Source organism: Podarcis cretensis, assembly GCF_951804945.1.
Source record: "Podarcis cretensis genome assembly, chromosome: 8".
NCBI lineage: Eukaryota > Metazoa > Chordata > Lepidosauria > Squamata > Lacertidae > Podarcis > Podarcis cretensis.
The window spans coordinates 28995039-29021336 of NC_137177.1; the positions used below are offsets into that span (position 1 = coordinate 28995039).

General features: G+C 46.0%; 1 protein-coding gene across 1 annotated transcript in view; it reads right to left on the minus strand.

The window, feature by feature from the left end:
- MAN1C1 (mannosidase alpha class 1C member 1) overlaps window positions 1–26298 on the minus strand; it is a 138585-nt gene continuing 112287 nt past the window's right edge. The window contains exons 6-12 of the mRNA XM_079987733.1: window positions 16369–16492; window positions 12406–12499; window positions 9144–9259; window positions 7407–7626; window positions 6644–6816; window positions 2049–2164; window positions 1–895 (exon numbers count right to left, since the gene is read on the minus strand). Coding sequence (XP_079843859.1) covers window positions 772–895; window positions 2049–2164; window positions 6644–6816; window positions 7407–7626; window positions 9144–9259; window positions 12406–12499; window positions 16369–16492 — 967 coding nt within the window. The 3' untranslated portion in view covers window positions 1–771. The remainder of the gene's footprint in view (window positions 896–2048; window positions 2165–6643; window positions 6817–7406; window positions 7627–9143; window positions 9260–12405; window positions 12500–16368; window positions 16493–26298) is intronic.

Below are 26298 nucleotides of genomic sequence, written 5' to 3' on the forward strand. Positions count from 1 at the left end.
TTACCGGATAGGAATTTTTATTCTATTCCACATCTCTGAGTATTACAGAAATGAAATCCTTACAAGTGCCTTGTAATATTTAAGCTCCAGATGAAAACAAAAACAAAGTGTGTGTGTGGCGGGGGAGGGAACAGAACAAATTTCAAACTTTACAAAGCAAAAAAGAATTACACATGATGCAATATTCAGTAAACATTTTAAAGAGCACAGAAAAGAGAGAGGGAGGGAGAGAGAAATGATGCCTAGGATTCAGACTTTTGCAGACATCTTCTGATCATTAATGGCATTGATTCCACTTAGGATGCAAGTCTTTTTTTGGGGGGGAGGTGAAAATTAGAAAGATGATAAAAATCAACAGTATCTAAAAAGGAGCATGTGGAAAGGGGTGGGAGGGAGACAAGAAGAGTGGCACAAACCAGCGTCTGTTTTATGGCAAACTCCTTTGGCCATGTGAAAACAAAGTCAGTGGATTCCGTACAAATTCTCCGTAGAAAGGAACGTCCATGGTTTTGTGTGCATTATGGCCCATATTCAACATCCTCATTATCAGGTTTAGTGTAAGTTCCCTCATAGAGGAAAAAAAAAACCACAAAGGTGCTTGTTTCACAGTTTTTTATGCTCCCCGATATAACACTGTCCTGAATTGGACGAATGCCCCCAAAATACCTTTCTGGGAACACGCACATTCCTTTACTGGAAAGGAGAAACAGGGGTGGGGAAGCAAGTAACCCTCCACATCCCACTGCAGAAGCCGCGAGGGAGCAAGCGCCCCTATTGCACGCTTGTCTTCAGGATAAGGTCTGTGCGGTTCACGGGCAATGGGTGGGCTTCGGTGTTGAACACCCAGTCCTCAAGAGACAGCACATCATCTTCACAGAACAGAAGATAGAGGTACCTGGAGGAAGGAGACAAGTCAAAGGAATTCATGTGCAGATGGGGTGCTCCTATCAATGGAGAATCAGTGGTTAGTGAGGAAAGCAGATGCCTTCCGGATATTGCTGGACTCCCACTCCCATCAGCCCCAGCTAGGGATGAGGGAATTGTAGTCTAGCATCAACTAGAAGGTCCCAGGACCCTCAAGCCTGTGTTAGATTGCCAGAGAAGCTAAGGGTTTATTGGAAGCTTATCCAAAGTTGCCCAGCAAAAAGTGCAGTTGACAGCAGACAAGTTTCCTTACACCCCTGACCCAGAGAGCATGTCCAGTGCCCTCTGCAGAACGCAGCAATAATGTGGTAACACTGGGGAGCATTGCAGAACCAACTAAAACAGAGGAAATCCATTGCTAATGCACTATTACTGTGTCAAAAACGTGCTGCAGAATACACCCGTAATAAAACACAAGCCTGCAGGGACCCTAAGACGGGTGGTGATTGTGTCACTTCCATTCAGCTGGGAGGTGTTTTCTATTCAACAGGCAGTCATGGTGGCAGCAGTAGTGGGAGATGGGACAAGCCGTGAGTGAGCAGGGAAAGAAATCACCCTGCAGCTAGCAGCCTGAGATGGAAAAAGGGCAGCCTCCTCCATTCTCAGGCAACAAGCTACGGGATGCTTCCTCTCCCAAAAGGGGAAAGAGGTACAACCTACAATGAGGCAGGTGACCAATGGGCATGGGGAGAACATCTACCAGGGCTCAGTTTGCAGGCATGCCACCACATCAAGAAGTCAATCACAGTGGGGGCGGGGGGTGCACTTTGAACTCTCTTCTTATATTTTATCCATACAGATTCCAAGTGATGAATATGTACATATGAACCAGCCCTCTGGTGAGTTTCCAAAGACACGCATGGCACTTACAGGTGTCAAGTCCACACACAAAGCTAGTTCAACAGGGCACATAAGGAAAGCAAGTCAGCAAAGCCTCATCTTAAATATTCCAAAGTACATTCCAAGTCACTCCAACGGATCAGAGAGGAAATGGCCAAGGGCAATTGGCAGATTCCTGCTTTATTTAAGATGCAGCCACTGTTGATGACCCCCTCCCCCATGAAAACATTCTCCACCCTACACAGCTTTCTGTGGAAGAGGCGCTGAAAATGTTCAGGACTTACTTTAACGTCTCTGCTAGGAAAAAGCTCTGCTGCATGTTGTCGTGACTCGGGTTGGTGGTATAAACATCGCGGATCCCGGAGAAACCAGCATCTACTCTGCAATATTTCTCAAGTGCCTGGTTGGGGGGTGGGAGTGGGAGTGGGGGGAGAGAGAGAGAAACAGTCAATCTCTTCCAGTAATAGCAGCACAGCAAACAAGTAGCTCATTAATCATAATCAGTTGTGTTTTACCCATGCAGGTTTATGAGTTGGATTTGTGTTTTTATAGAGGCTGAGCTCCCATTGAAGAGCTTTTAATGATTCCCCAAGGGTCCAAGAAAATAGGCTCGCCTCTGATGGTTAGCACTTTCTGTTACACTCAGTCTCCTGTAAGAGCCCTCAAGTACCGGCCCCTGAAGAAGTCCTTCCTTGAAATATTGTACAATTGACAGAAGGCCACCCGACAAACACAACTGCCAGCACATTAGGAGGCGGTCTTCAAATGTCCTATCCTGTCAGAGGTGGCTCCATGAAAAGGCAAAGGGAAGTGGTTGACACAGGCTGCGGACTCTAGGGGCGCCATTAGGGATGGTGGAGTGGGGGACAGACAGCCCTAAGCATGGAGCAGAGGAGTCACAGGGTTTCCTTGTGCTCCTGCTTGGTTGGAACGCCAAGAAAAAAAGATTGTTGGAAACCTAAAGAAAAAGAGGGGAATTTCTACCACATACAGTAAGGTCAAGGTTTATTGGGATATGATATACAATGAGTTAAAGAAAATGTACAAAAATACCTTTGTTAAAAAACCAGAAGCATTTTTGTTGGGTACAGTAGAAGAGATTCCTAAGATAGATCAAAAATTGTTTATGTACGCAGCAATGGCTGAAAGAATTCTATTAGCCCAAAAATGGAAGCAACAAGAAATACCAACAACTGAGAAATAGCAGATGAATACGATGGGAGTATGCGGAATTGGCTAGGCTGACTGGGAAAATCCGAAACCAGCGAGATCAAGCTTTCCAAAAAGACTGGAGTAAATTTGTACAATATTTGAAGGACAATTGTAAACGTTTACCAAAACTGGCAGGGTTGCAGTAAGAAGGCTTGTAATGTTAATTCTTATTACCATCTTACATTTACTTTAAAATATGAGATAAAATATAGGAGGGGAAAGTAAATTGGAAAAGGTACAAATGCGAGGATGTAAAATTGGAATTAGGAAAACCATGAAGTGGGGTGGAGGGAAGTCGACAGCTCATATAAGCAAAAATCTAAGAATTTTATAAGGATGTATTTAATATTACAAAATGGAAAACTTAATAAATATATTATTATTTTTTTAAAAAGGAACCGAGAGGCGTGGAGTCCCTGCCAAGCCCTGACACTCCAGCGCAGATTAGTGAGTTAGCTGGAGCAACAAGAATGCCCAACTCAGCAATAAGGAACAAAAGCAAAAATTAATAACTGAAATATGCACCTTAATCTGATTCGCTTCACATTTGGCTCCAAGTATGGAATTTGGAATTCCATCACCTGACCCCCCACCCCCCACATAATGCCAAATTAATAATTGTAATCTGGTGAGCCAGAAATGCTCCATTGCTAAAGTGATGCGGAGATCAGACATGCCAGGCACTTTGTGCTCCTTGGGCTACAGATGCCCCCTCCCTCCCAATCCTAGATGTGTGTAACTGGGGTTGCCCAATGGTAGTGGCGGGGGGGGGGGGGGACGACACACTACAGATTCTCAGAGGCAGCTCCTTCTTGATTACTACATGTCATGCGTGTGGTGATCAGCCTTGGCACAGATTATAATTTTTTAAGCATCGTGGACTTTAGCCACTTCAAGTTCTCCATGAACTACACCCAAAACAGATGTGCTGAGGAAACAGAACTCATAGCCCAATATTCTACCTCACATGTGCTAGGCATGCTCTGTGCTCAGATATGTGCACCAAATTTGTTCTTCAGAAACACCATAACCCTTTGTGGCAAGAAAATTGTGCAGAGTGACTTAAAGGCTACTCAGGTTTAGAATGTCCACACCATAATCAGTGTCTATGAACTGTGAGTTCGCTAAAATTTCAATTTCCAGAAAGGCCTGGAAGTATCCTAACCATCTGCTGGTGTGGTGAGTCTTCCGTGTTTGCAGGAGGGATTGACAGATGCTCCCCACTCCCTTCAGACTTTACTGGTACTATCAGGGTGGCTTGGATTCTGTGTGTAACCAAATGTCAGCTCCCTAGCTACCAGTTTAATCAGGTGTACACCTGGAGATCCCTGTTTTAGGAGAGAAATGTAAGAAGAGCCCAGGTTTCAGACTTTTCCAACAACTAGAATACCAGGGGCCATGCATGTGCTGAACAACGTGGCTCTAAACAAACTGAGGAATTTTTAAAAATACCCCTGTAAGAGAGTGAATCCTCATGTACCTTTATCTCAAAATGCCTGATAATGGGATCACAAAGTTTACCTCCAGGTGAGAGGGACGGTTGGTCAAGATGCATCCTTTTTCAACAGGCATTTGGACGAGGAGAGACCCGGCTGCTGATGCTTTTAGAAATTGGTTTTGGTGATTGATTTGCTTTTAATGGCTTGTGTTAGTTTTCTGGATTTTATCAGCTGCTATCTATTTGTTTTTGCTGTAAACTGCCCAGTGGTCTGGGCAAAGGTTGATACATAAATAATCCAAATAAGTTCAGTGGGAAGCAGAAGCCCACACCTTGTTTGCAGAATGCAAGCTTACTAGCTGGTAAGAGCAGGCTTTTCCCTCCTGGCAGCTGACTAGGTACCATGAAGCTCCCAGTGTCTCACCTGGATGAGCTGCTCCTGCCAATTCTGCTGCCGGCTATCCCCTATTCCTCTGCTGTCTTGCTTGGGCTGTGTCTTGGAACTGACCTCAGATTGGCTTCCCAGAGTAGCACGCTAGCCGTTTTCTCTGGAACTGACGTGATTTGTTCACTCAGTTGTTAGAGGGAGCCAAGACAGTGCTGCTGCCATAAACCTTCTTGTCCTCCCATCTTTTTTAAGAGGTCTGGCTATGTATTGTTTCCCCGCTCCCCCGCCCTCACAATGGCCAGCGTGGAGTGGCAAAGCGCAACTTGATTCACTTGGTGGAGGACAAGTGGTCAGCAAGACAGGCTGGCAACACAGACAGTGAAGACCCATCTTCACTAACTGCCAGATTGTCCCTTTATATGCCATGCGGTGTGGTCTCTCGTTTTCTCTCAATAGCACAGGTTGGCATCATTCCCTTATTTTTCTTTTATTTAGAATGCAAGTGCAGTAACATTTTTAAAAACTATTTAAAATGTTTCATTTGCCTTTTGCATTAACTTGATAAGTGAGCACACAAATATACAAAAAATAAATAGAGCTGTTTGGATCTCTGCCATTATATATCCTGCAGCCTGGCCCCTTCTGCCACTACTGTTAAAAAGCCTACGTGAAATCTGTCAATTTCAGTTTCTCTCTGTTTCTCAATTTTCCAATCTTAAGCTCAGTTCTCCACATTTACACAGCAGCTTCCCTTTTAAGGAAAAAAGTTCCAATGAAAATTTATCAGCACTTTAGTACGAATATCTCCTAATTTACACATTTTTGTACGCAATTTTGCAGAGCAATTTTCCTAGTAACAATTATAATTGTTATTTATTACCTGCCCTCCCAGGGGTCTCAACATTAAAAGAAAACATTAAAAACAGTTTAAAACAACTTACAATCCCAAAAGTAAGGTGAGTCCTAAGGATGCGTTTTTAAATATCTCTGTTACTAATATATACATCTTTATGCACACCATACACCAATATATGCATATATGTTTTTGCCCATTACTTGGCTGGGGCACTACATTGCAAAACTCAGAGAAGCATGAATTTCAAAGAGTAGCTGGAGTTGCAGTTTGCATATTGCTTCAGAAAGTGAGAATTAGGTAACTTCACCTTTAAATGAGAACTGAATTGAATTTCTCCCCATCCCAACACATGTATTTTTACTGCTATGCTAAATAATATTGTGGAAGCATGGTGGCTGAGCTGAGCTGCTTCCAGCATTGAAGGGCCAAGGTACAGAAAGGATTTTCGCACCTGACTCAGCTGTGAAAGAGTGGCCTGCACTTGGCTCTCTTTCTCACCTGGGAAGATAGTGAGAAACTGAACCACAATTTCCACCTCAGATGTATTCTTAAGCCACGGGTGGCTCACCAATTTTCACTAGAGGTCCACATTCACCCTTGGCCAAGCTTCCAGGAGGAGAGCATCCAACATCTAACAGACAAACTTGCACACAGATAGCCACCCCTCAACTGATACGTGCAGAGCAGCAGAGGTAGTAGATAATCACCTCCTCACTGCTCATCATATAATTAATCTAATGACCAGGGAGGGAGGAATTTGCATGCGCACCAGGCTGCTGGGCTCTACCCACCCCAAGGGTGTCTCTTCTTAAAACACACACACACACACACACACACACACACACACCCCTCTACCTTTTTGCAGTTGCAAAAACTGGCTGGGTCTTTGGCGGCCAGAAACAAAAGCCCCCCCCTTTTTTTTCAAGCAACCCCTGTCCTAAGGCAAGGGAATGGTACTTAGCAATGACGGTTTGGGAGGAAATACCTGTACAGCTTCCCAGCCCCACTGCCTGTACTTGGGATTGTGCGTCAGCCTCCACATGTACATGTAACTTTCAACAACTTCAGGGCGCAGAATGTAATAGCGATCGCTGAGTCGGGTGGCCATTGCTTCGGTGCCAAAATCAAAGCGGAATGCTTCTGGGCCCAGCTTGGTTTCTGGCAAAGGATACATTAGACATTCAGAGATGATTAGAACTTTTATGCTTATCACAACTAGGAAGCTGAAGTTGGGAGAAGCTCCTAAAATATACATCTGCAGCGACTAAGAATCAGAAACGTTTTTTCAGAGCTGTGAGAAGCCCTGATAGTTAAAAGCTGAACATGCTGGGTGTGCTCTCAGACTCTACGGGATATGGGGTTGATCCCGATCCATAGCCCCAGTGGAACTACAGTATGCAGCTTTTCTTAGCAGATTCTGGGCAGTCATAATGGAGAGGTCCCAAATGCACACTTCCCTGTGCATAGGCCTCCCTGCTGTGTCAGGACCATAAAAAGCTGCCTCATACTGAGTCAGACCATTGCTCCATCTAGCTCACTACTGTCTACTCTGGCTGGCAGCAGCTCTCCAGGGTTTCAGGCAAGAGCTCTTCCCAGCCCTAACTGGAGATGCTGGGATTGAACCTGGGACCTTCTGCTTGCAAAACAGATGCTCTCTCACTGAGTTATTATTCCTCCACCTTTAACTGGGTGGTGGGAGTGGTTGGGGTAGGCTTTGCACTGATCTTTAGTGCAGGCTCAGCTTCTACCTGAGCGGACGTAAGACTCATGACAGGTGTTCGTAATTTCTGCAGCTAGGTCCATGTAGTGCTGTTTCTGTTCTTCCCCGGCATGCTCTGCTCCAAGCGCTATCATCCCTCCGGAGAAGCAAGCCAAATGGCCCATTTTGTGGTCCAAGGCGCCACCTCGCCACTCTGCAATGTATGTCAGCCCACCGGCTGATTTCTTCACCAGGTGTTTTTCTATGGCCTAAATTTAACAGCATTAAGAAGAGAAGAAAATAAATGGGTGTTATTCCCAAGGAAACAAAGGGCTGACAAACATGCATCCTCCTGAACAGCTACTATGTTATTTATATACTAAATATATGCGGTTGTATCCAGTGTTAGTCAGAGTAGACACATTTAAATCAATGCACGTGGCTAACTTAGGTCTGCTAATTTTAATGGGTCTGCTCATTAAAGCAGGACTTAGTTGGATACAATCCTACATACAACCCTATTAAACAGCAATAATCCTATTAATAAATGTATTAATCACCTTTAAAGGTAAAAAGTAAAGGTACCCCTGCCCGTACGGGCCAGTCTTGACAGACTCTGGGGTTGTGCGCCCATCTCACTTAAGAGGCCAGGGGCCAGCGCTGTCCGGAGACACTTCCGGGTCACGTGGCCAGCGTGACATCGCTGCTCTGGCGAGCCAGAGCCGCACACGGAAACGCCGTTTACCTTCCCGCTGGTAAGCGGTCCCTATTTATCTACTTGCACCCGGAGGTGCTTTCGAACTGCTAGGTTGGCAGGCGCTGGGACCGAGCAGCGGGAGCGCACCCCGCCGCAGGGATTCGAACCGCCGACCTTTCGATCGGCAAGCTCTAGGCGCTGAGGCTTTTACCCACAGCGCCACCTGCGTCCCCTTTAATCACCTTTAAACAACAACAAATATCCAAAGAAACTTGCAGTACAAAATCATACTATGGGGGGGTTGGGGGGTGGATCACACTTATTATGTTTACAGCACTTTTGCTTTCTTTTCAGTCCATATATTTCCTCATTATCATTAACCACCTTGTGGGGCAAGTCATATAAAAATTCCATTTGATAGAGAGGATGAAAACTGAATGGAGACAGAGATAAGAATTTAAGGCCAAACACAGCCGGTTATTCACTCTACAGTGAAAGTCCAGCATTGCAGCTTGCACTGCAAATGCACGTTTCAACAGCCCATGCACTGAATCAGCTGTACATTTTTCCTTGCTTTAACCTAAGTGTGCCAGTTTTTCTTTTTAAACTGCATGTATTTGTTTCTTTATACATTCATCTTCATATTGTCGAAATAGAACAAAAACAAAAAACAATTTTAAAACAGTTGCTGACCTGCTCCAGGAATGCACTGAGGTATGTTAGTGATGTCACTGGTGCTAGCCAAAACACAACTTCTAAAGGTGGATTTTCCCTGGTTCAATCTGAACCATTCAGAAAAGAAGCAAGATTTTTCTTTTTTAAAATCAGAGCCCACCCTGGGACAGAAGAAGTGATGTTGGAAAGTGCCCTCCACACCCCAAAGTTCCCAAAACATGCCTTGGCTTCATCCAGAGGATGAAAGACAAATGGCCAGCTGGCCTGAGGCTGCCCAGTGACTCCACAGCAGAGGTGAGATTTGACTCTAAGCATCGCAGTGTTTAAAGTTCTTTGAGGCAGCTTGTGACCTACACACTGCTGCCTTCCAATTTGCTGTGACATTTTCTCAGCTGCAAAAGGAATTGAGCTTACCTCTAGCGCATTGTCATACATGGTTTTGGCTTCGGCATCCTTCTTGTCCGACATCAGCCAAGATTTGATCAGATACTCATAAAAACTGTCCCCAAGGCCGCCGATGGAAACATGATCTGCAGCAGCAAGAAGAATAAAGCATTGCCTTGTGATTAGGGCTGCCATCCAATGAAAGAAAACTTGATTGGTTAATAGATTAACATGAATATGATTGTTTGATTAAATCTGCACAGGGGTGTAAACAGTCACTCTGAAGACAGCATGCTTCCTTGAAGCATATGCTCTTTGGAGACATGCCCTCTATGTGTGTGTAGAATGCCTCTTCCAATGTAAGAATATCAGAGTCCCAATGGATCAGGCCAAAGGCCCACCTCGTCCAACATCCTGTTCTCACAGTGGCCAACCAGCTGCCTGTGTGAGAAGCAGCAGAACCTGAGCACAACTGCCCTCTGTCCTCTTGTGATTCCCAGCAAGTGATATCCAGAGGCATACTGCCTCCAGCTGCTTTGAGGTTTCTTTCCTTTAGTATGAAATAAATATACCAACAGTGGAGGTAATACAAAGCCATCATGGCTAGTAGCCACTGGTAGCATTATTCTCCATGAATTTGCCTAATACTCTTTTCAAGACTTCCAAGTTGATGGCCACTGCTGCTTTTGATGGGAGCGAATTCCATAGTGTTCATTTTAAAACAGTGTTTTCCTTTTGCTGGTCCCAGAGGATGATCCGAGCTATAGGAAAGCACCCTTCTTCTTCCATCCTCAACATATGTAGCTCCTGACACCTCCTGAACCTACCCCAGTCACCCACCCTATCAGAGTTCCTTCCTTCTTGCTTCTTTCCTCCTTATTTTCCCAGGCTGTAGTTTCAAAACAACTGGAAGGGGAAGTATTTCATTCAAGAAAAATGCACTGATTTTTATTTTCAAAAAATCCCTGGTTGTATTGGCTTGGGTTATTCTTTAGTTATTGGATTTTCCACATTAGAGGGGAAAAGCAGATTAATAAAAACACAGGGTGGCATTTTGATGCCAACGTGAACATCTTCATGCTGCGAAAAACACGGCTGCATAAGCAGCACCAATCACACACACACACACACCCAAATCTCATTTGGAAATACCCAAAGTATTAACTGTCTCATAGCAGGGGAATTACACATGGCGCAAACACCTCCCTCCCAATGACTTCTGGAAAATTCTGCAAATTCTCTGGCTCCTGAGAATTTCACTTTCAAACATAAGCCTACAAACCTAAGGACTAGAATCTTGCTTTAAAAATTAAAATCAATAAAAAAAAACCCAGATTCCCAGGAAGCTGAATTTTGCATCCCATACCACTCCCTCCAAAAGACAGCATACACTCAGCCCTGCTTGATGCTATATACTTCCGCCAGACATTCTGTTCTCCTTACAGGAGGGGCACAAACCGCAGGGGATGAGGAACATGCCATGGCTGCAAGCATCACAGCAGAAAAGCCCATCAATTGACAGAACAGCAAGTTCAGAACCTCCTGGCAGCTGGCGAAGCCGTCTAGATTTTGTAGTTGTGATTCTGTGCCTGGAGTGACATATTAGAGTCCTGTGGAGGTTTCTATAGCCATAGCAGATTGACAAAGAGGGGAGGTGGACTGAGCAGAGAACCACGATGCCAGGTGTGGAAATGTGTGCAGAATACTGAATCGCAGAGCTTTTCCAAGGCTACCTGCTCAGACTAAGCAGCTCTGCAACCTGCTAGCCTGAGGGAAATCTGCCTGGAAAACCGTTGGACAGATTTATAACTTTAAAGTACACTAGGGGGGATTTTATTTTTACATCTCAGCGCATAGATTCTTCAGGGCAGCCAAGGGTGTGCAAATCACCTTTTTTTTTCAAAGAAAAGAACAGAATTTATTCCCACTGCTATATATATATTCCTAGATGTGAATACATGTATGGCGAGCCTCTCCATCAATGAGTATTCATGGTTTCCACTTGAAATGCAGGTTACTATGTGGTGGCTTCTTGCATGTTTTCAAGCTTACTGGAAATACCAAAATCCCGTTCTGAAGATTCTCTACAGTTTTTCATTGGTTTCAAGCACAGTCAAGCCTGGCAACATACTCTGCTCCCTAACCTGGCACCCTCCAGAGGTTTTGATCACAGCTCCCTTAAGCTCTAGCCTGCACAGCTGACTGCCAGGAACATGGGGGGGGCACTGGATGGAGGGAAGCTGCTGTAGCAGTAGATGAAGGGGGATGGAGGGCATGGTTAAGGCTAGCCATGGGTGGGATTGGGTGGGCCATCTGCACTGTTATCGGTGTCCTTTCCATTCTTAAAATAGGTTGTTGTTGTTGTTTTTGGTAGCTCAGACAGCAACAGAAGGACTAGTGACACATGTGCTGCTTGTGACCTTCCCTGTTTGACCACAGTGCAAAACACGATGCTGGACTAGATGAGCCTTTGGTCTGATCCATCAGGGACCTCCTCATACTTTACCCTAAATCTACTGCTTATCAATTTTATTTGATGCCCCAGAGTTCTCTTATTATAAGAAAGGGGCAGGGAATTATCCACAGCATATATACTTTATAAACCTCTAACTTGTCCCTCATATTAGTACCCCCCTCCCCCGGTCTGGTCCTTCCTGCCCCTTGCAATGTTTTAGCTTAGGGAAGTGCTTTTGCCCTCTGACAATCACAGGGGAGAACAGAGTCCTAGAATCCTGAATCCTGAATAGCAGGCCTGGGAGAACTGTGGTCCTTGGGGTACTGGTGACCTACAATTCCCATAATCCCCTGACTTCTGACCATGCCAATAGGATTTGGAGTCCACCATCATGTGGACGGCCAGAGATTTCCCATCCCTGTTTGATAGGAGTCTTTCAGCCCATGCTTGCAACTGCAGCAGGTGGCTGCTGAAGAAAGAGAAGAGGAACACCCCAAGGGTTAATACAGTTGGTGCGCTGTGGAGGTCACTTGTCCAAGGCTGCCATCCCCGCCTCTTAGTCTAGTTTGCCTTGTGTGGTCCTGGATGTTAAGAGATACTTGGCAGGGATCAGGGCTCTGGGCGTGAGTGATGACTCTCTTGCATCTGTTCAGGAGAATTGCTTTGACTGAAGCACCCTGCATAATGAGCTCCTTGATTAGCATCAGTGAGGATTTTAATTTGGCGGCTAATGTTTCCTTGGCTTGATGCTCTTGCCCTAGTGAGAGGCGCTAGAAAGTCTGCCACACAACAGCAAGTATTTCTCTGGCTCAGCCGAGGGACTCTTGAAATACTCACGCTGCACCCAGTTCCCGGTTACTGGACTGAGGAAATTAGGGTAAAGTCCCTGTGGCTTCTCAATTCTGTTCAGGACTTTGCGGATGTTCATCACCTACAAGCAAAAAAGAAGAGATAAGCTCCTTTCTTTTTTCCAATTCACAGGTGGGTTTTTTTAAAGCAACAACAACAACCCATAAACAAACTACCTAACCAACCAACCAAACTGCCAAGCAGCACCAGTTTCAATCAGTTCTGTGCACACCTTGTTGTCCTTTGGGAAAGCAAACACTGTCCTTCACTTCCAAATCTGTGGTCTTCAAGAGAAGACCTTCCTATAGGAACACGTGATAAGGTATCAGGGCATGCTCTGAAAAGTCTGAAGGCATGTCATGAAGCTTCCTATGTGGGCTGGGGCCTAGTCAGTCCTTTGATGGGAGACTGGCCTAAAACTCCACAGGAGTTTCAAGAAGGAACAGGTGCAGGATATGAATACACTGGGTAGAATTCTAATTTTCAGACATGCATTAACTCTTCCCAGCTGTGACTCACACACTCAACACTAATTAGGCTTGTGGAGAAGCAATGGAAGCTTTCCCTCACCTTTAATTACTGCTGAGGAGGGGAGTCAGTGGGCCAGGAATTGTTCTGTGGGTCTGCTGCTCCACATAGGAAGCTACCTTATATTCAGTCAGACCACTAGTACAGATTGGTACATTTACTAAGGAAGTGATGTGATTTGGTGAGTGTTATGTCAACCTCCCTCCACAAGGGCACTCAGGCTTGGGAAAGGGCTCCCTTTCTTGTGTCTCAGGCCTTGCAGTGGGTTACTCCTAAAGAATATAAACCTAGTGTTGCCAGATAAGGTCAAAGTCATCTTCCCAGCTTGCTGCTTCTAACAGTAATCAGCCAAATGCCTCTGGCAGATTCAAGAGTACAAGAACATTCCCTCTTGTCTGTCCCCAGTATGAGGCATTCTGAGGAATACTGCCTGGAAGTACATGTCCCGGGACATATAGCTATAGTTGACATTGCTTGCCAGAAAAATCTCACCCATTCACTTTCCTATCATTGCTTCGGATTCACCAGGGGCCAAAGGCACCAGGCTGACAACTGAAGGCCCATCCCAAGCAAGAAAGAATGAAGAAATAGATGCAGCTTCCTATAAGTTTCCTGATAAGGAAAAAATAAATCTGTTGCCGAGCAACTGCAGCCTGTGGCCTAGCAACTACCCATGCATTCCTTCCTGTTTTCCCTTTGCCAACAGACCTTTGGCTGGCTGGGACATCTCTTGTAGTTGGAAAAGCCAAGCCAATGGCGTCCGGTGGGCCAAACAGCAGCCGGATCTGGCTTGAAGGCTGCCAATAACTGGTTCTATGGTACACAAAGGGCAATGGCCAAGGGTGTTGGCATTTTACCTCAATAAATATTCCTGATAATTCAAAATTTAATAGCTGTTTGGCAGTGAGAAATTCAGGCAGGTGTGTGAGTCCCACTACTTTCAATGTGGACGGTTTTTACAGGAGGCGTTTCTGGTCGCCTATTTCCCACATATTTTATAAAATCTAGCTAAAGTGGTCCTATGAAGACACAATACTTAATCATAGTTTCTTTTAATCTTCCATAGTTGTGATAAATCCCATCACTTAACTGTGATGGAAGTCTGGTTTACAAACTAGAAAGTGAAACCAGAGTTTTACGGGTTGCACTGTCCTCTGTTTTAAATATTATACCTACACTGAACAAACCATGGTTAAGGCAGCTTCCCCTGCATTCCAGCCCAGGGTTAAGCAACAAACAGGGGTTAGCAATAACTAGGATTGAGTATGAAGTCTGCCCCAGGCGCTTTTAACTAGCCAAAAAAGTTGGTTCCAGCCACATAATCACAACTGTTATCCTGTTAACCACCCTGAGACCTGCAGGTATAAGGCAGAATATACATTTAATAAACAACAACAACAACAACAACAAAACAACAACATCATACTGGTGCAGCCGAAGAACATGGCGTGTTAATGATGTGTCCATAACAAACAGGGACATGCAGTGCCCTATTAAAGGGCCCAGGCTGCCTTGGCTGTGCGCTAATGAGCTGATCAGCTTTTCAGAAGCCCATTTCCCTCTAGATGGCTGTCTGCAACTGGTTCCTCCTGTGCGCTTTTGTTTTCTCACGCAGCTTTAGCTTTAATCTACTGCATGTTCAGAGCAGGTGAATCCATTAAACAAGCTGGTTCTCACACTTATTGATTGGCTGGGCTTAATAGCACAATAGAGATTCAGTCGGCCTCTTGGAAAAGCATTAAGAACCTCACCCCCTCCCCCAAACCCAGAGCTCTCCCCTTACACCATAGGATGTCTTATGAACAAGACATATCTCTAGGTTAATCATAGAGTTGGAAGGGACACTGACGATACTCTAGTCCACCCCCTGCAATGCAGGAATATGCAGCTGTACCATACAGGAATCGAACCTGCAACCTCGGCGTTATCAGCACCACTCTCTAACCAACTGAGCTATCCAGATTTAAATCTGAGTTTGCAAACCATGGGTTGCACTGTCCTCTGTTTTAAATATTACACCTACACTGAACACACCATGGCTAAGGCAGTGGCCCTTACCCTCTCACCAGGGTGTTTCTACTCTTCCTTTCCGATTTTGCCTTTCCCACCCTGCTAGGTTTCCTTTCTCCGATCTTCTTCTCTGCTCATGCCCTTTCTCATTCACTCCGTCCTTCAGTAAACTTCATCACTCTTATGCAATGGGCCTTTCTGCTGCCCTGCTCTGTTCAGGCCTTATCTTCTCCATTCCGATTCCGTGGCTTCCCTGTTTCACATTCATCTCCTGCTACGCTTGTGTCTCTTGCTTCTCTGCTGCCCCTGCCCTTTTGCATCTTGCCTTCCTATTATCCATTCTGGGAACGGGCTGATTGTTCGCAAGGTGTCTTGCTGAAACAGCAGGGAGAACTTATCAGAGCAGTTTCTCCCAGGGTGGAACTCTGGGCTGATCTATTCCTGCTGGACTCAAGGGGTGGGTTCTTATTCTAATTGGAGCAGTTTGTCTCCTTCAGAATGAGCTATTCCAAGGATGCTGAGCTGGAAGGAAGCAAGGGAGGAAAGGAAGGTTCCCAGCATCACATCTAGTTCTTCGTTCTCTCACACACAATGAACAAGAGCACGGAATAAAACCTCGAGGTAAAAAACCAACGCTAATACAATTATTGGCTGAAAGCAGCTCCAGAGGAGCTCCTTGAGCTGCTGAAGGAGGAAATTGCATAATCACAAAATATAGTGAGCACCTGGGGGGGGGGCATAAACCTGTCTTAGTATTAACACATCTCTCTCATCAACAAATACTTTGGCAGGCCTAGGAAGTTGGGGCGGGGGCAGTACTTGGGCTTAAATACACAACCCTCCTTTGGACATGGCCAACAGCAACACAGCTGCTTTTAGAAAGAACCATAAAAGAATCAGGATTTTTTCTTTAAAAAACTCTGCTTTCCCAAACTGGGTCTTCTAAGGGCTTCTCAGACTTTCCATCCACAGTGTCCTCATTACGTCGGTCAGGACAGCACATTCAGGAGTGCCTTATTTTACTGACAGACAGTCAAAAAGGTGCCCCAGTACAATTGCTAGAGTTAGCCAAGGCGCTTAACCCTGATGACTCCCTGCGTCTTGGCTCTGGGGCTGGAGGGAGAGTGCTGACAGCAACTGCTCCCAGAGTTCCATCCAGCTCATCAGAGACTGACTGACGCAGCCTGGTGGGCAGAGCCAGGCAGCTGCAGGCTTGAGTCTGAGTCACCAAAGAGGCAATGGGCAGGTTTGTGTAGCAGCAAGAGGTTCCTGCTCCTCAGAAGCTCCTCAGCCAGATGGGTGGAGTATAAATAAATTATCATCATCATCATCACCACCACCATCATCATCACAAGCTACAATTACATCTAGGGAGGAAGCACGTACCCGTGAATGTGTAAGGAATGTACTTGCCTTTTCAGTATAAACAGGATTTCCGGACAGCTCCGAGAGCTGCATAAATTCTAAGTGGAGGCTGCCAAATTCTGCTAAAATGCTGCTTCCTGCGGATGCCCATCCCCAGCTCCAGCTCATCCCACTGCAGGGGGCAGAAAAGAAAGCATTAAATTGCTAAGCACAGAAAGCAGACTCCCAGAGCCAGCCCTGCTGCAAAGCTGGTACAGTCTATTTACTGCAAGGTCTATCTGCAGGTCAGTGGCTTTCAAACAGTGTTACTGGTAATGTTGGGATTCCTCAGAGGCTTAACGGGGTCCCTCAAAGAAAAGGGTCAGTGGCCCCCATCACTACCAATACTTCACTTCTACAGTGCCCCCAGAGTGTGTTCTGAAGTACACTAGCCAGAGAACAGCCTTGCTGCACAGCAGAGACGGGTAATCTGCTGCTCTGCTACAGCTCCCATCAAGCTCAGCCAGCATGGCCCATGCCCAGATGTGATGGGAGTTGTAGTCTAGCAACATCTGGAGGGCCACAGCCCTCCCTTACAGCCTTCACCAGGCCTGAGTCACTGACTGTTTGTCCCAGAACCATCTGCAAGGACTGACAAGTGTGCAGGAGTTTCTCAGCAGACAAATTCACCGAGAAAGCACCACAGCTCAACCGCAGAGAACATACTTTGCATGCTAAAGACCCCAAGCTCATCTCCAGTTAAAAAGACCCCCCCCCCAGGTAGCAGGTAATGGGGAAATGCCTCTGTCTAAGCTCCTATGGATCCACTGCCAGTCAGAGTAAGCAATAAAGGTCTACAAGGTCACTGCCAGAAGGAAACTTCCAATGTACGTGGAACAGATGTGGAAAGGACTCCTTGCAGCTGTTCAAAAACCATGGACCTAGACGTAGGGGTGGAATACCTCAGGCCCAGGCGCCAAAGGCAGCCCTCCAGGTCCCTCTCTCTGGGCCTCTGCAGTCTCCCAGGCTACACATCCTCCCCAATCACACCTCCCATTGGCCTTGCTTTTCACTCTCCTCAAAGTGTTTTTGCCTGGCTGGAATGTGACTTGTGAACTCATAAAATGACTCTTGCCTGCCTGGAGGGCAGATAGAGAGGAGTGGGTGAATGTGAAGAAATTAGGCTGCTGTACAGAATGCAATTTGCACATTAGTTACACTTCCCACTTTGCCTTGAATGCCACCCACCAATGGCAAGTGGCCCTTGGCGGGTTGCACAGAAGGGAATGCGGCCCCCAGGACACACCCTGGACATAGACCATGATTTATCAGATATGGTCTGTTCCATGCAAGTAAACTGAAAGCATCAGATATGGACTTGTTCCATACAAGTTGTGAATGGTTTCAGAACTCACAGGGTTAAAGAGTTCTGTGTGACGTCCCTCAATTCCTGTCGCGTGACCCGAAAGGAGGGAGGAGCTGTTCCTCACTGTTCCGTCTCCGCAGCTGAAGGAGACGGTGGCCATGGCTGCTAGCAGCCCAGCAGAAATCTGAGATTTATTATTTTACTGCTGTAATAAAAGACTGATAAAATGGACACACAAGTGCCTGATGTGTTTGCATGGATCTGAAGCAACAGTTTTTCCGCTGTGTTTTACTCTGCAAGGCGAAACCGGAGAGACGCAGATCAGCGCAGCTTAGCTGAGGAGCGTGCCGGACCGCTATAAACTGCAGCTAATTGGGGTCGTAAACCAATTAAGCTTCATTATCTAACAGGTTATGGACCTAATTACCGTTATAAAACTGTTGCTGAGTTTGCGAAGGATGTTTTGAAGTCAGCTGGGTCAGCTGGGAAGACGCTACCGAAAGCGGAGGTCTGCGTTCTGAGGCAAAGCAGCTGGCTGAAAGAAGCTGAGTTTTGCCTGATGCTGAGAGCTGAGAGCAGCTGAGAATCGCTTCTCCAGAGACAGGCGCCGGAGAGCTGTTGATACGTGAGTAAGCTGGGGCACTGGGGGAGAAGATGACGCAGTTCCAGAAGCATGGCTTCAAGCTAAAGCTGCCATGTGAAAAGCTGACGCGTGAAGGCTGGTGGACGTGGAGTTTCCACGTAGAACTTTCCCTGGTCAGAGAAAGCCTTTGGGAGGCAGTCCAGCCGCCACAGAAAGCGGCTGGAGCAGCTACAGAGCTGAGTGAAGCTGAAGAGTGTGTGCTTGCTTTTCTGAAAGAAAATGTGAGTGCTGATTTGATGCATGTCTTCCTGGATGCTAAGAGGCCTGAGGCTGCATGGCTGGCACTCCGTGAGGCTTGTGAAGCAGGAGTGGAACGCCAGAGCCTAGACACGGCTGCATCCGAAGGGGAGAGGCAAGATGGCGCTGGGCACATTCTTGAGAGCCAGCACACAGCTGAGGGAAGCTGTGGGCCCCCAGAGGGGGACGAAGGGACTGTTGCTGGCAGCTGTTTGAGTGCTGCACCGTACCTGTGTGAGGAGCCAGGCCAGAGGCCAAGCGTTGGGAGCCCTTTACCCCCCAGAGGGGGTGCAGGGAAACGTCCTGGGAGCCCTGAGAGCAGTGGGGGGGCAGTGAGCGGTGGAAGCTCAGAAGCGGCTTGTTTTCCAAAGGCTACCAAGAGTTGCGTGGGAAAGCAGAGGCCAGTCCGGTCTCCAAGGCAACAGAGGACGTTGTTTCTACTGAAGCTGGTCAGGTCCTGAACAAGGGGGAGTTGGTTGACGTGGCAACCAGAGAGAACTGCTGCAGACGCCCAGAGGGAGGGGGCAGCGAGACTTTTGGTGCTAAAGACAATGAAGAAGCTTATCAGCTGACAGCTAGTATGGCAATGTTTGAAGACAGCTCTGAGAGAGACAATGAACTCTGCTTTGTAATCGACTCAGCAGCGAACCGCAACTTGATTCCAGAGACCCCTGCTGTCGAGATGTGGAATTGCAAGGCAATTCCAGCTGGAAAGACTGTTCTGTTTGCAGATGGGGAAAAAAGAAATGTAACTAATGTTGCAAAATTCTTTCTTTCTGTTTTGCAGGATGAGTTGGAGGTTTGCACTGTACCAGGGATGCATCACTGTCTTTTATCTGTCCCTTATTTGTTAAAAAAGGGGTTTAAGGTTTCCTTTGAGAATGATGCTTGTACAATCTCAAAAGGAGGAAAGCAGCTGGTCAAAGTTAAAAAGGGGCAGAATGATCTCTTCATTCTTAAAACGCCTCTGGAGGGTGAGGGGAAGGTTGAGAAAGCACAAACCTTGCGTGCTACAGTTCCCACTCATGTTTCTTGTGCATGTGTTTGGCACAAGAAGACAGCTCATAGTTCTCTTGAAGAGCTACAGGTGCTACCTGAATGCACCAAAGGCTGTAAAATTCAAGAATGTGGAAGTGCCATAGATTGTGAGACTTGCAGAAAGGCAAAGGTAAAAGGGTGCAGTTACCCAAAGGTGGAGAGGGTAACCACAAAACCTTTTGATCTTGTGCACATAGATCTGTTGGGAACCAAGTCTGGGAGGGGCCAGGTTTCTGCTGACGATGCAGGATAGTTTTTCGCAGAACTCCTGGACTCATGCTCTCAAATCCAGGGAAGATGCAGCACAACTGATTAAAAGTTGGATTGAGGAGGTGGAACTAAGGTTCTCCACCAAGGTGCAAGCAGTCACTAGCGATCGAGGTGCACAGTTTACTGGGTCTGCTTTACAGAAGTTCTTTCACCAGAAAGGGATACGTCACAAAGTGACTTCTCCTCAACAGAGGGGGGTGGCAGAGCTCAGGAGTGAGGCTCTGGTTAAGGCTGCACAGGTGATGCTGTCAGATTCTGGATTACCTCCAAGTTTTTGGATGGAGGCAGTTAAGTATGTGAGCTTCACCTGGAATCGGATCTACAATTCAGTGGTAGGTGACACACCTTTTTTCATGTTGCACGGCAGGAAACCCCAGATTCACTTTCTGCGTTCTTTTGGGTCAGTTGCATCTGTGCCGGTGCCTAAGGCTTTGCGAGGGCCAGATGTACCCAAGTTCCAGAAAATGATCTTCTGTGGGTATGAGCCGGTTTCTAAAGCATGGAGGTTTGCGTACCCATCAGGTGATCAGAGTAAGCTGCTGATCAGTAAACACGCTGAATTCTATGAGCAGGATGAAAGGTCAAAGACTCCTGCAAAGCGTGATGTTCTCTCAGAATGTTTCTCTGATTCAGAGCAGGAAGGTTCTAATGAGGAGGAAGGAGAGGCTGAGTCTGCTGATGACGATCAGCTCACTGACCAAAGTCAGGAACAGGATGGGGCATCTCCACAAGTTGTAAAAAGAGAGCCCAAGAGTGAGCCTAGTTCTCCTGTTAGCGTGATGCAAAGGATTCGAAGACGCTTCAAGTCAGAGGGGGAATCCCGTGATACAGAGGACACACCTACTGGCCACAGTGAGTCAGAGGAAACACCTGAGTTTGTGCCCAGGCGATCCAGTCGCACAACGAAGGGTATTCCACCTGAGAGGTATCAGGCCACAGGTGCGTGGGTAAGATTCGCACAATGCGAATCTGAGAGTTGTGAGGATGTTCCACAGATGCCTGGCAGGAACGCCAGGAGAGGGCGCAAGGCATTAGGGAAGGGATTGATCTCACAGAGGTCTGTAAAGGTACAGCCACAAGTCACCTCAGGAATGGAGGGAAGAGGGGGTGTGAATGGTTTCAGAACTCACAGGGTTAAAGAGTTCTGTGTGACGTCCCTCAATTCCTGTCGCGTGACCCGAAAGGAGGGAGGAGCTGTTCCTCACTGTTCCGTCTCCGCAGCTGAAGGAGACGGTGGCCATGGCTGCTAGCAGCCCAGGGGAAATCTGAGATTTATTATTTTACTGCTGTAATAAAAGACTGATAAAATGGACACACAAGTGCCTGATGTGTTTGCATGGATCTGAAGCAACAGTTTTTCCGCTGTGTTTTACTCTGCAAGGTGAAACCGGAGAGACGCAGATCGGCGCAGCTTAGCTGAGGAGCGTGCCGGACCGCTATAAACTGCAGCTAATTGGGGTCATAAACCAATTAAGCTGCATTATCTAACACAAGTAAACTGAAAGCACTGGAGAGTGCCCTTCAGTGTCTGAGATGAAGCAAATGCAGCGATTTTTTTTTTAAATCAAGTCTTTTCACCTTATCCCAGAAGTTCTGCTTTTCTTAAATAGGCTTTTAAAGACTTTGATCATTTTTCACCTTCAAACAACTATACTATGGCTATCTTTCCCTGATCTTTTTGCTGCTCAATTAAAATTTTTATGTTTGTGGCTTCTTGGTTATTGCCATTAATTTGTATTGTGGATTTTATTGCTGCCTTTCATTAGATCAAAATGTGGGATATTAAGCCATAACCATAGTATATAAAAATAAAACGCACTCAGCCCACTAGAGAGAAATAATATTGGTGGGCTACAGCCTGCGTTTTTGCAGACAGCAAAAACAGGAAGTTCTCATAAGAAAACAAGAGCCTGCTGATCTAGTCTAGCATGCTGCTGGGCAATGGCTGGTTTAGTTCAGCATACTGCTTTCACAGTGGCCAACCAGATGCCAGGACCTGTGCGCAACAGCACTCTCCCTACTTGTGATTCCCAGGAACTGGCATGCAGAAGATCCAGCGGTGGAGGCAAAACATAGCCATCATGGTTCCCAGCCACTGATTACACTGGGCAACAATTTTTTTACTTTTTGAATGTTGTCTAGATTTCTACAACTGATTTAGGGTATTTTTGCACTGCTGAATCAGGAAATGGCATCCGTTTCTCTCCATCAGGTCAGGTTTACTGTAAACTGAATGGTGGGCATTGATAAAGGTAAGTACATGTAAATTGCATGTTGCTTCGCCATTTTTCAAACTTCAGGGCTTGAAATTCCGTTTCTTGAAACTCCAGGAATGCTCAGCGGCAGGGAGGTCTCTCTTCAGAGTCCAACAGTAGTCAGCCATCATGACTGCGTCCCAGCGACCCTGATCCCTGGTCTCCATCTCTTTCATGTCCTGATGGAATCTCTCCCCCTGCTCGTCACTCATTGAACCCAGGTTCTCAGGAAACCAGTCCATATGTGAAAATAGGTAGTGCATCTTGACGCTCATGTTGCAGCCCAGGTTTCTGAAAGCAGTCAGCATGTTGTTGACAAGTTCTGCGTAGTTTCTGGCCTTATTGTTGCCAAGAAAGTTCTTCACTACCAGAACAAATGCCTTCCACGCTTCCAGTTCCACTTCGTTCATTGAGTTTCCGAACTCTGGATCTCTGATGAGCTGACGGATCTGAGGACCGTCAAAGATGCCAGCTTTCAACTTCTCCATGGTCAATCCTGGAAAAGCCTGGCAAAAGTAAGTGAAGCAGTCACCATCCTTGTCCAGAGCCTTGGTGAACTGCTTGTTTAAGCCGAGCCTGATGTGCAGCGGTGGGAAGAGTATTCTGTCTCTGTCCACCAGAGGGTCGTTGATGACGTTCCTTTCTTTGCAAGGCACCAATTCCTCCCGCATAGGCCAGTCCTTCTTCGTGTAATGCTGAGCACGGTCCCTACTATCCCACATGCACAGAAAACATGGGTACTTGGTGAAGCCAGACTGTTGTCCCAACAAAAAGTTCACCATCTTCAGGTCAACACAATTAAACCACTTATGATGATCATAACCAATTTTCTCCAGCACATACTTCACCACTTCATAGTTCTCCTTCAGTGTACTTGAGTGAGCCAGGGGTATAGAGGCAAACTGGTTGCCGTTGTGTAGCAGAACACATTTCAGTGATCGCTTGCTGCTGTCAATGAACAGTCTCCAATCTTTGGGTTCGTACTGTGGCACTCCAAGCTTGAGCAGAAGCTGCGCAATATCTGCACAGTACACCAAGTCCTTCTCTTTCAAGAAAAAACGGAGGTACTCTTGATGCCTGTTGCGGAAGAAGCTGATGCGAGCACTGTCAGAGAGGAGGTTTTTTTCCTTCAATCTGGATGCCAACAGTTCGGCAGAGTCCTTTGACAAGCTGAAGTCGTGAACTAGATTATTCAACTCCTTTTGGGAAAATGGATGTGGAGCATCATCTTCAAGAACCACTTCTTCTTCTTCATGTCCTTCAACACTGGAGGCATCTTTGTCACTAAGTTCTCCGAACGTCAGGAAGTTCTCCAAAGATAGGCACTGGAATTTCATCACAATGAGCTACAGGACGACGTGCTGATTGAAGATCAGGATACTTCGTGGGGCAGCTGCCCCATTAACTTAGTTTTGATCCCCCAACTTTATGCTTTGCCGCACCAATTTATGGAAGATTTCGAGGTTTTATGACTTCAAACTGATCCCTTTTCGACATAATCACCCAGAACTATCGGACCTGAATACTTCTTGTCATTAAAATAATCATTTCCAATCAAAACAATTATTCGACAGGGCATTTTACCCCACCAACTTCTTCTAAAATGCTCCACACAAACGTACATGTGAACAAAAAGGTAAAAAAATGACATGTGGCCATAGCTCAAAAACTTGACCTGATTGAGCAAAACCAATGTGATTTTTGGATTCAGCACATCAGATTCGTCCTAAATCAACTGAAAAAATGCAGACAACAAATTTGTTGTTGACCAGTGTTATTAATTAGTCTAATGCTCTTTTAAAGCCATTCGAGTTGGTGGCAATCACAACTTCGTCTGAGAGCAAATTCCAGAGTTTAACTATGGGCTGCTTGAAGAAGTACTTTCTTTTGGGTTTATCCAGACTTACCTTTCCTCTGCGCTTTGCAGACGTGGTCTGAGCATCCTGAATCAGAGCAAATGGCAGTCCATGGACAAACAAATAGCCCAAATAGATTCAGTTTTAAAGAGTGGGTTTTCGCAGGAAAATTTATGGAGCAAAAAAGAAAAAAGGGGTGCTCTGACATGGCGTTTTAAAGCACAGACCTTTGCCTGGAAAAAGCAGGGCAAAAGGTAAGTGTGGGTAAGTTCTATGTCTGCTCTGAATCCCCCAATCATTAGATGTCCCTAAATTCCACTCTTAAGAGAGAGGGAGAAAACTTGTTCTCCATCCATTTTTCCCACACCATTCTTAATTTTACACACCTCTATCACATCTTCCTCTTACTTGCACATTCTCTAAACTAAAAAGCCCCAAATGTTATAACCTTTCTTCATAAAGGAGTTTCTCCATTCCTTTGATTATTTTGGCTCTCAAGGCTCAAAGGCAGTCTTTCGCAAACTGCTCCCCGCCCCCAATGTTTTAGAGTACAACCCAGCATGTTGGGAGTTTTGTCCTAAAAATCTGGAAGGCACCAAGTTGGATAAGACTGTACTAGTGAGTGAGTTCTCGGACAAGGTTAGCAAGCTGTATTTAGCCTGAATGTCACAGGCTGTGCAAGCCTGAGGACAGTGTACATTTCCCCACATTCACGCAGAGTGCAAACAACACCATTGGCAGCACCGGTCACAGGTGACTGGGATAATCCAGAGCACAAAACTCAAAGCCTGAAGCAACAAAAGCACTGCTTCTGGTCTTAAACCAAAAATGCCACATGCAGCCCCAGCCCTTGAGAACTCTGTAGAGAGCCACTACAGTGTTAAGAACTTGCTCACCAAAGGCAGAAACTTTCTCACTTATCTGCTTCAATCTCATAACACAACATTCTTGATTACAGTCTTTCTTTTTCTTTTTAATCATCTCTGCCTCCTGCACGGCAACCCATATCTTTCAGGGTTTGATCTGAAAATAGCCTCTGCAGCTGCTGGCTTGGGAGGGTTTCAGTAGTTTTCATTTCAGGAGAGATGCAGGCCTGATTTTACAATCTCTTGAATAGCATGGTCATGGGTGGCAGATTGCTGCGCAATGCTCCCTTCTCTTGGTTTTGTTTGTTATTTTAATTAAAAAAAGGAGGAGTTAATATTGCTCCAACTGGGGGGAGACAGCAGATGGCGCTGAAAGGCTTGTGCAGCAGGCACTAGGATCGCTGGTTCGAGGTTTGTAGACAAATGCTCTCTTGGCGAGATGTCAACTGCGGACAGATCCACACCATACATTTAAAGCATACGCAACTCACATTTAAAGCACGTAACCTGCCCCCCAATCCTGGGAACTGCAGTTTCCGCCTCACACAGCTACAATTACCAGCACTCTTAACCAACTACAGTTCCCAGGATTCTCTGGGAAAAGTCATGTGCTTTAAATGTGCATTGAGTGTGCTTTAAATGTACAGTGTGGATCTGCCTTGTGTTTAGATAATAGGATGGGTGTGTGGCAAGATATTTTCCACGGGCAGTTACACCTCCAACAGAAGTTGAACCCAAACTACCTTCAAAAGGCATCATGAAATTAGACAGATTCACAAAGGATGCATCTTTCAACAGCTATTAGCTGAAGGAGACGTCTATGTTCAGAGGCAGATACCTCTGAATACCAGTTGCTGGGAGGCAAAAAAATGGGGAAGATCTGTTGCTTTCATCCTCTGCGCACGGGCTTCTCACAGGCCTGCTTGTGGGCTTCCCATGGAGGCACCTGGTTGGCCACTGTGAGAACAGGATGCTGGACTTAGATAGGCCTTTGGCCTGATCCAGCAGGCTCTTCTTATGCCCTTATGTGTGTGTGTGGTCTCATGACTGCAAGCTTGAGGGCAAGGCCTGCATCTTTTAATTTTGCTTTATATACGCTTCCTAGTTACTGTACATACTTGAGAAAAATAAAAATTCATTAAACACACAAACGTTGGGTTCAACATTTTTGTTATTTTTTAAGCATTTCGGATGGTGGTTGCCTAGCAATTCATCCTCTGTACCGCTGTCACTAAAGCAAGATTAATAGGGTCAAGTTATAAGAAATTTGTTGGGTCATAAATCCAGGTCTGTTTGCCTCTAGCAACAGGCATAAGGTATGTGCCAGGGGCTGCAATAATGCTAAACTCACTTACCTGGAAATAAGCCCCGCTGAACTCAGTGGGACTTTACTTCTCCACAGACACAAGTTACAGAAAATTGCTTCAAGTTGCAAAAAACTGAAAGGAGGTTTGGAGAGAGGACAGAA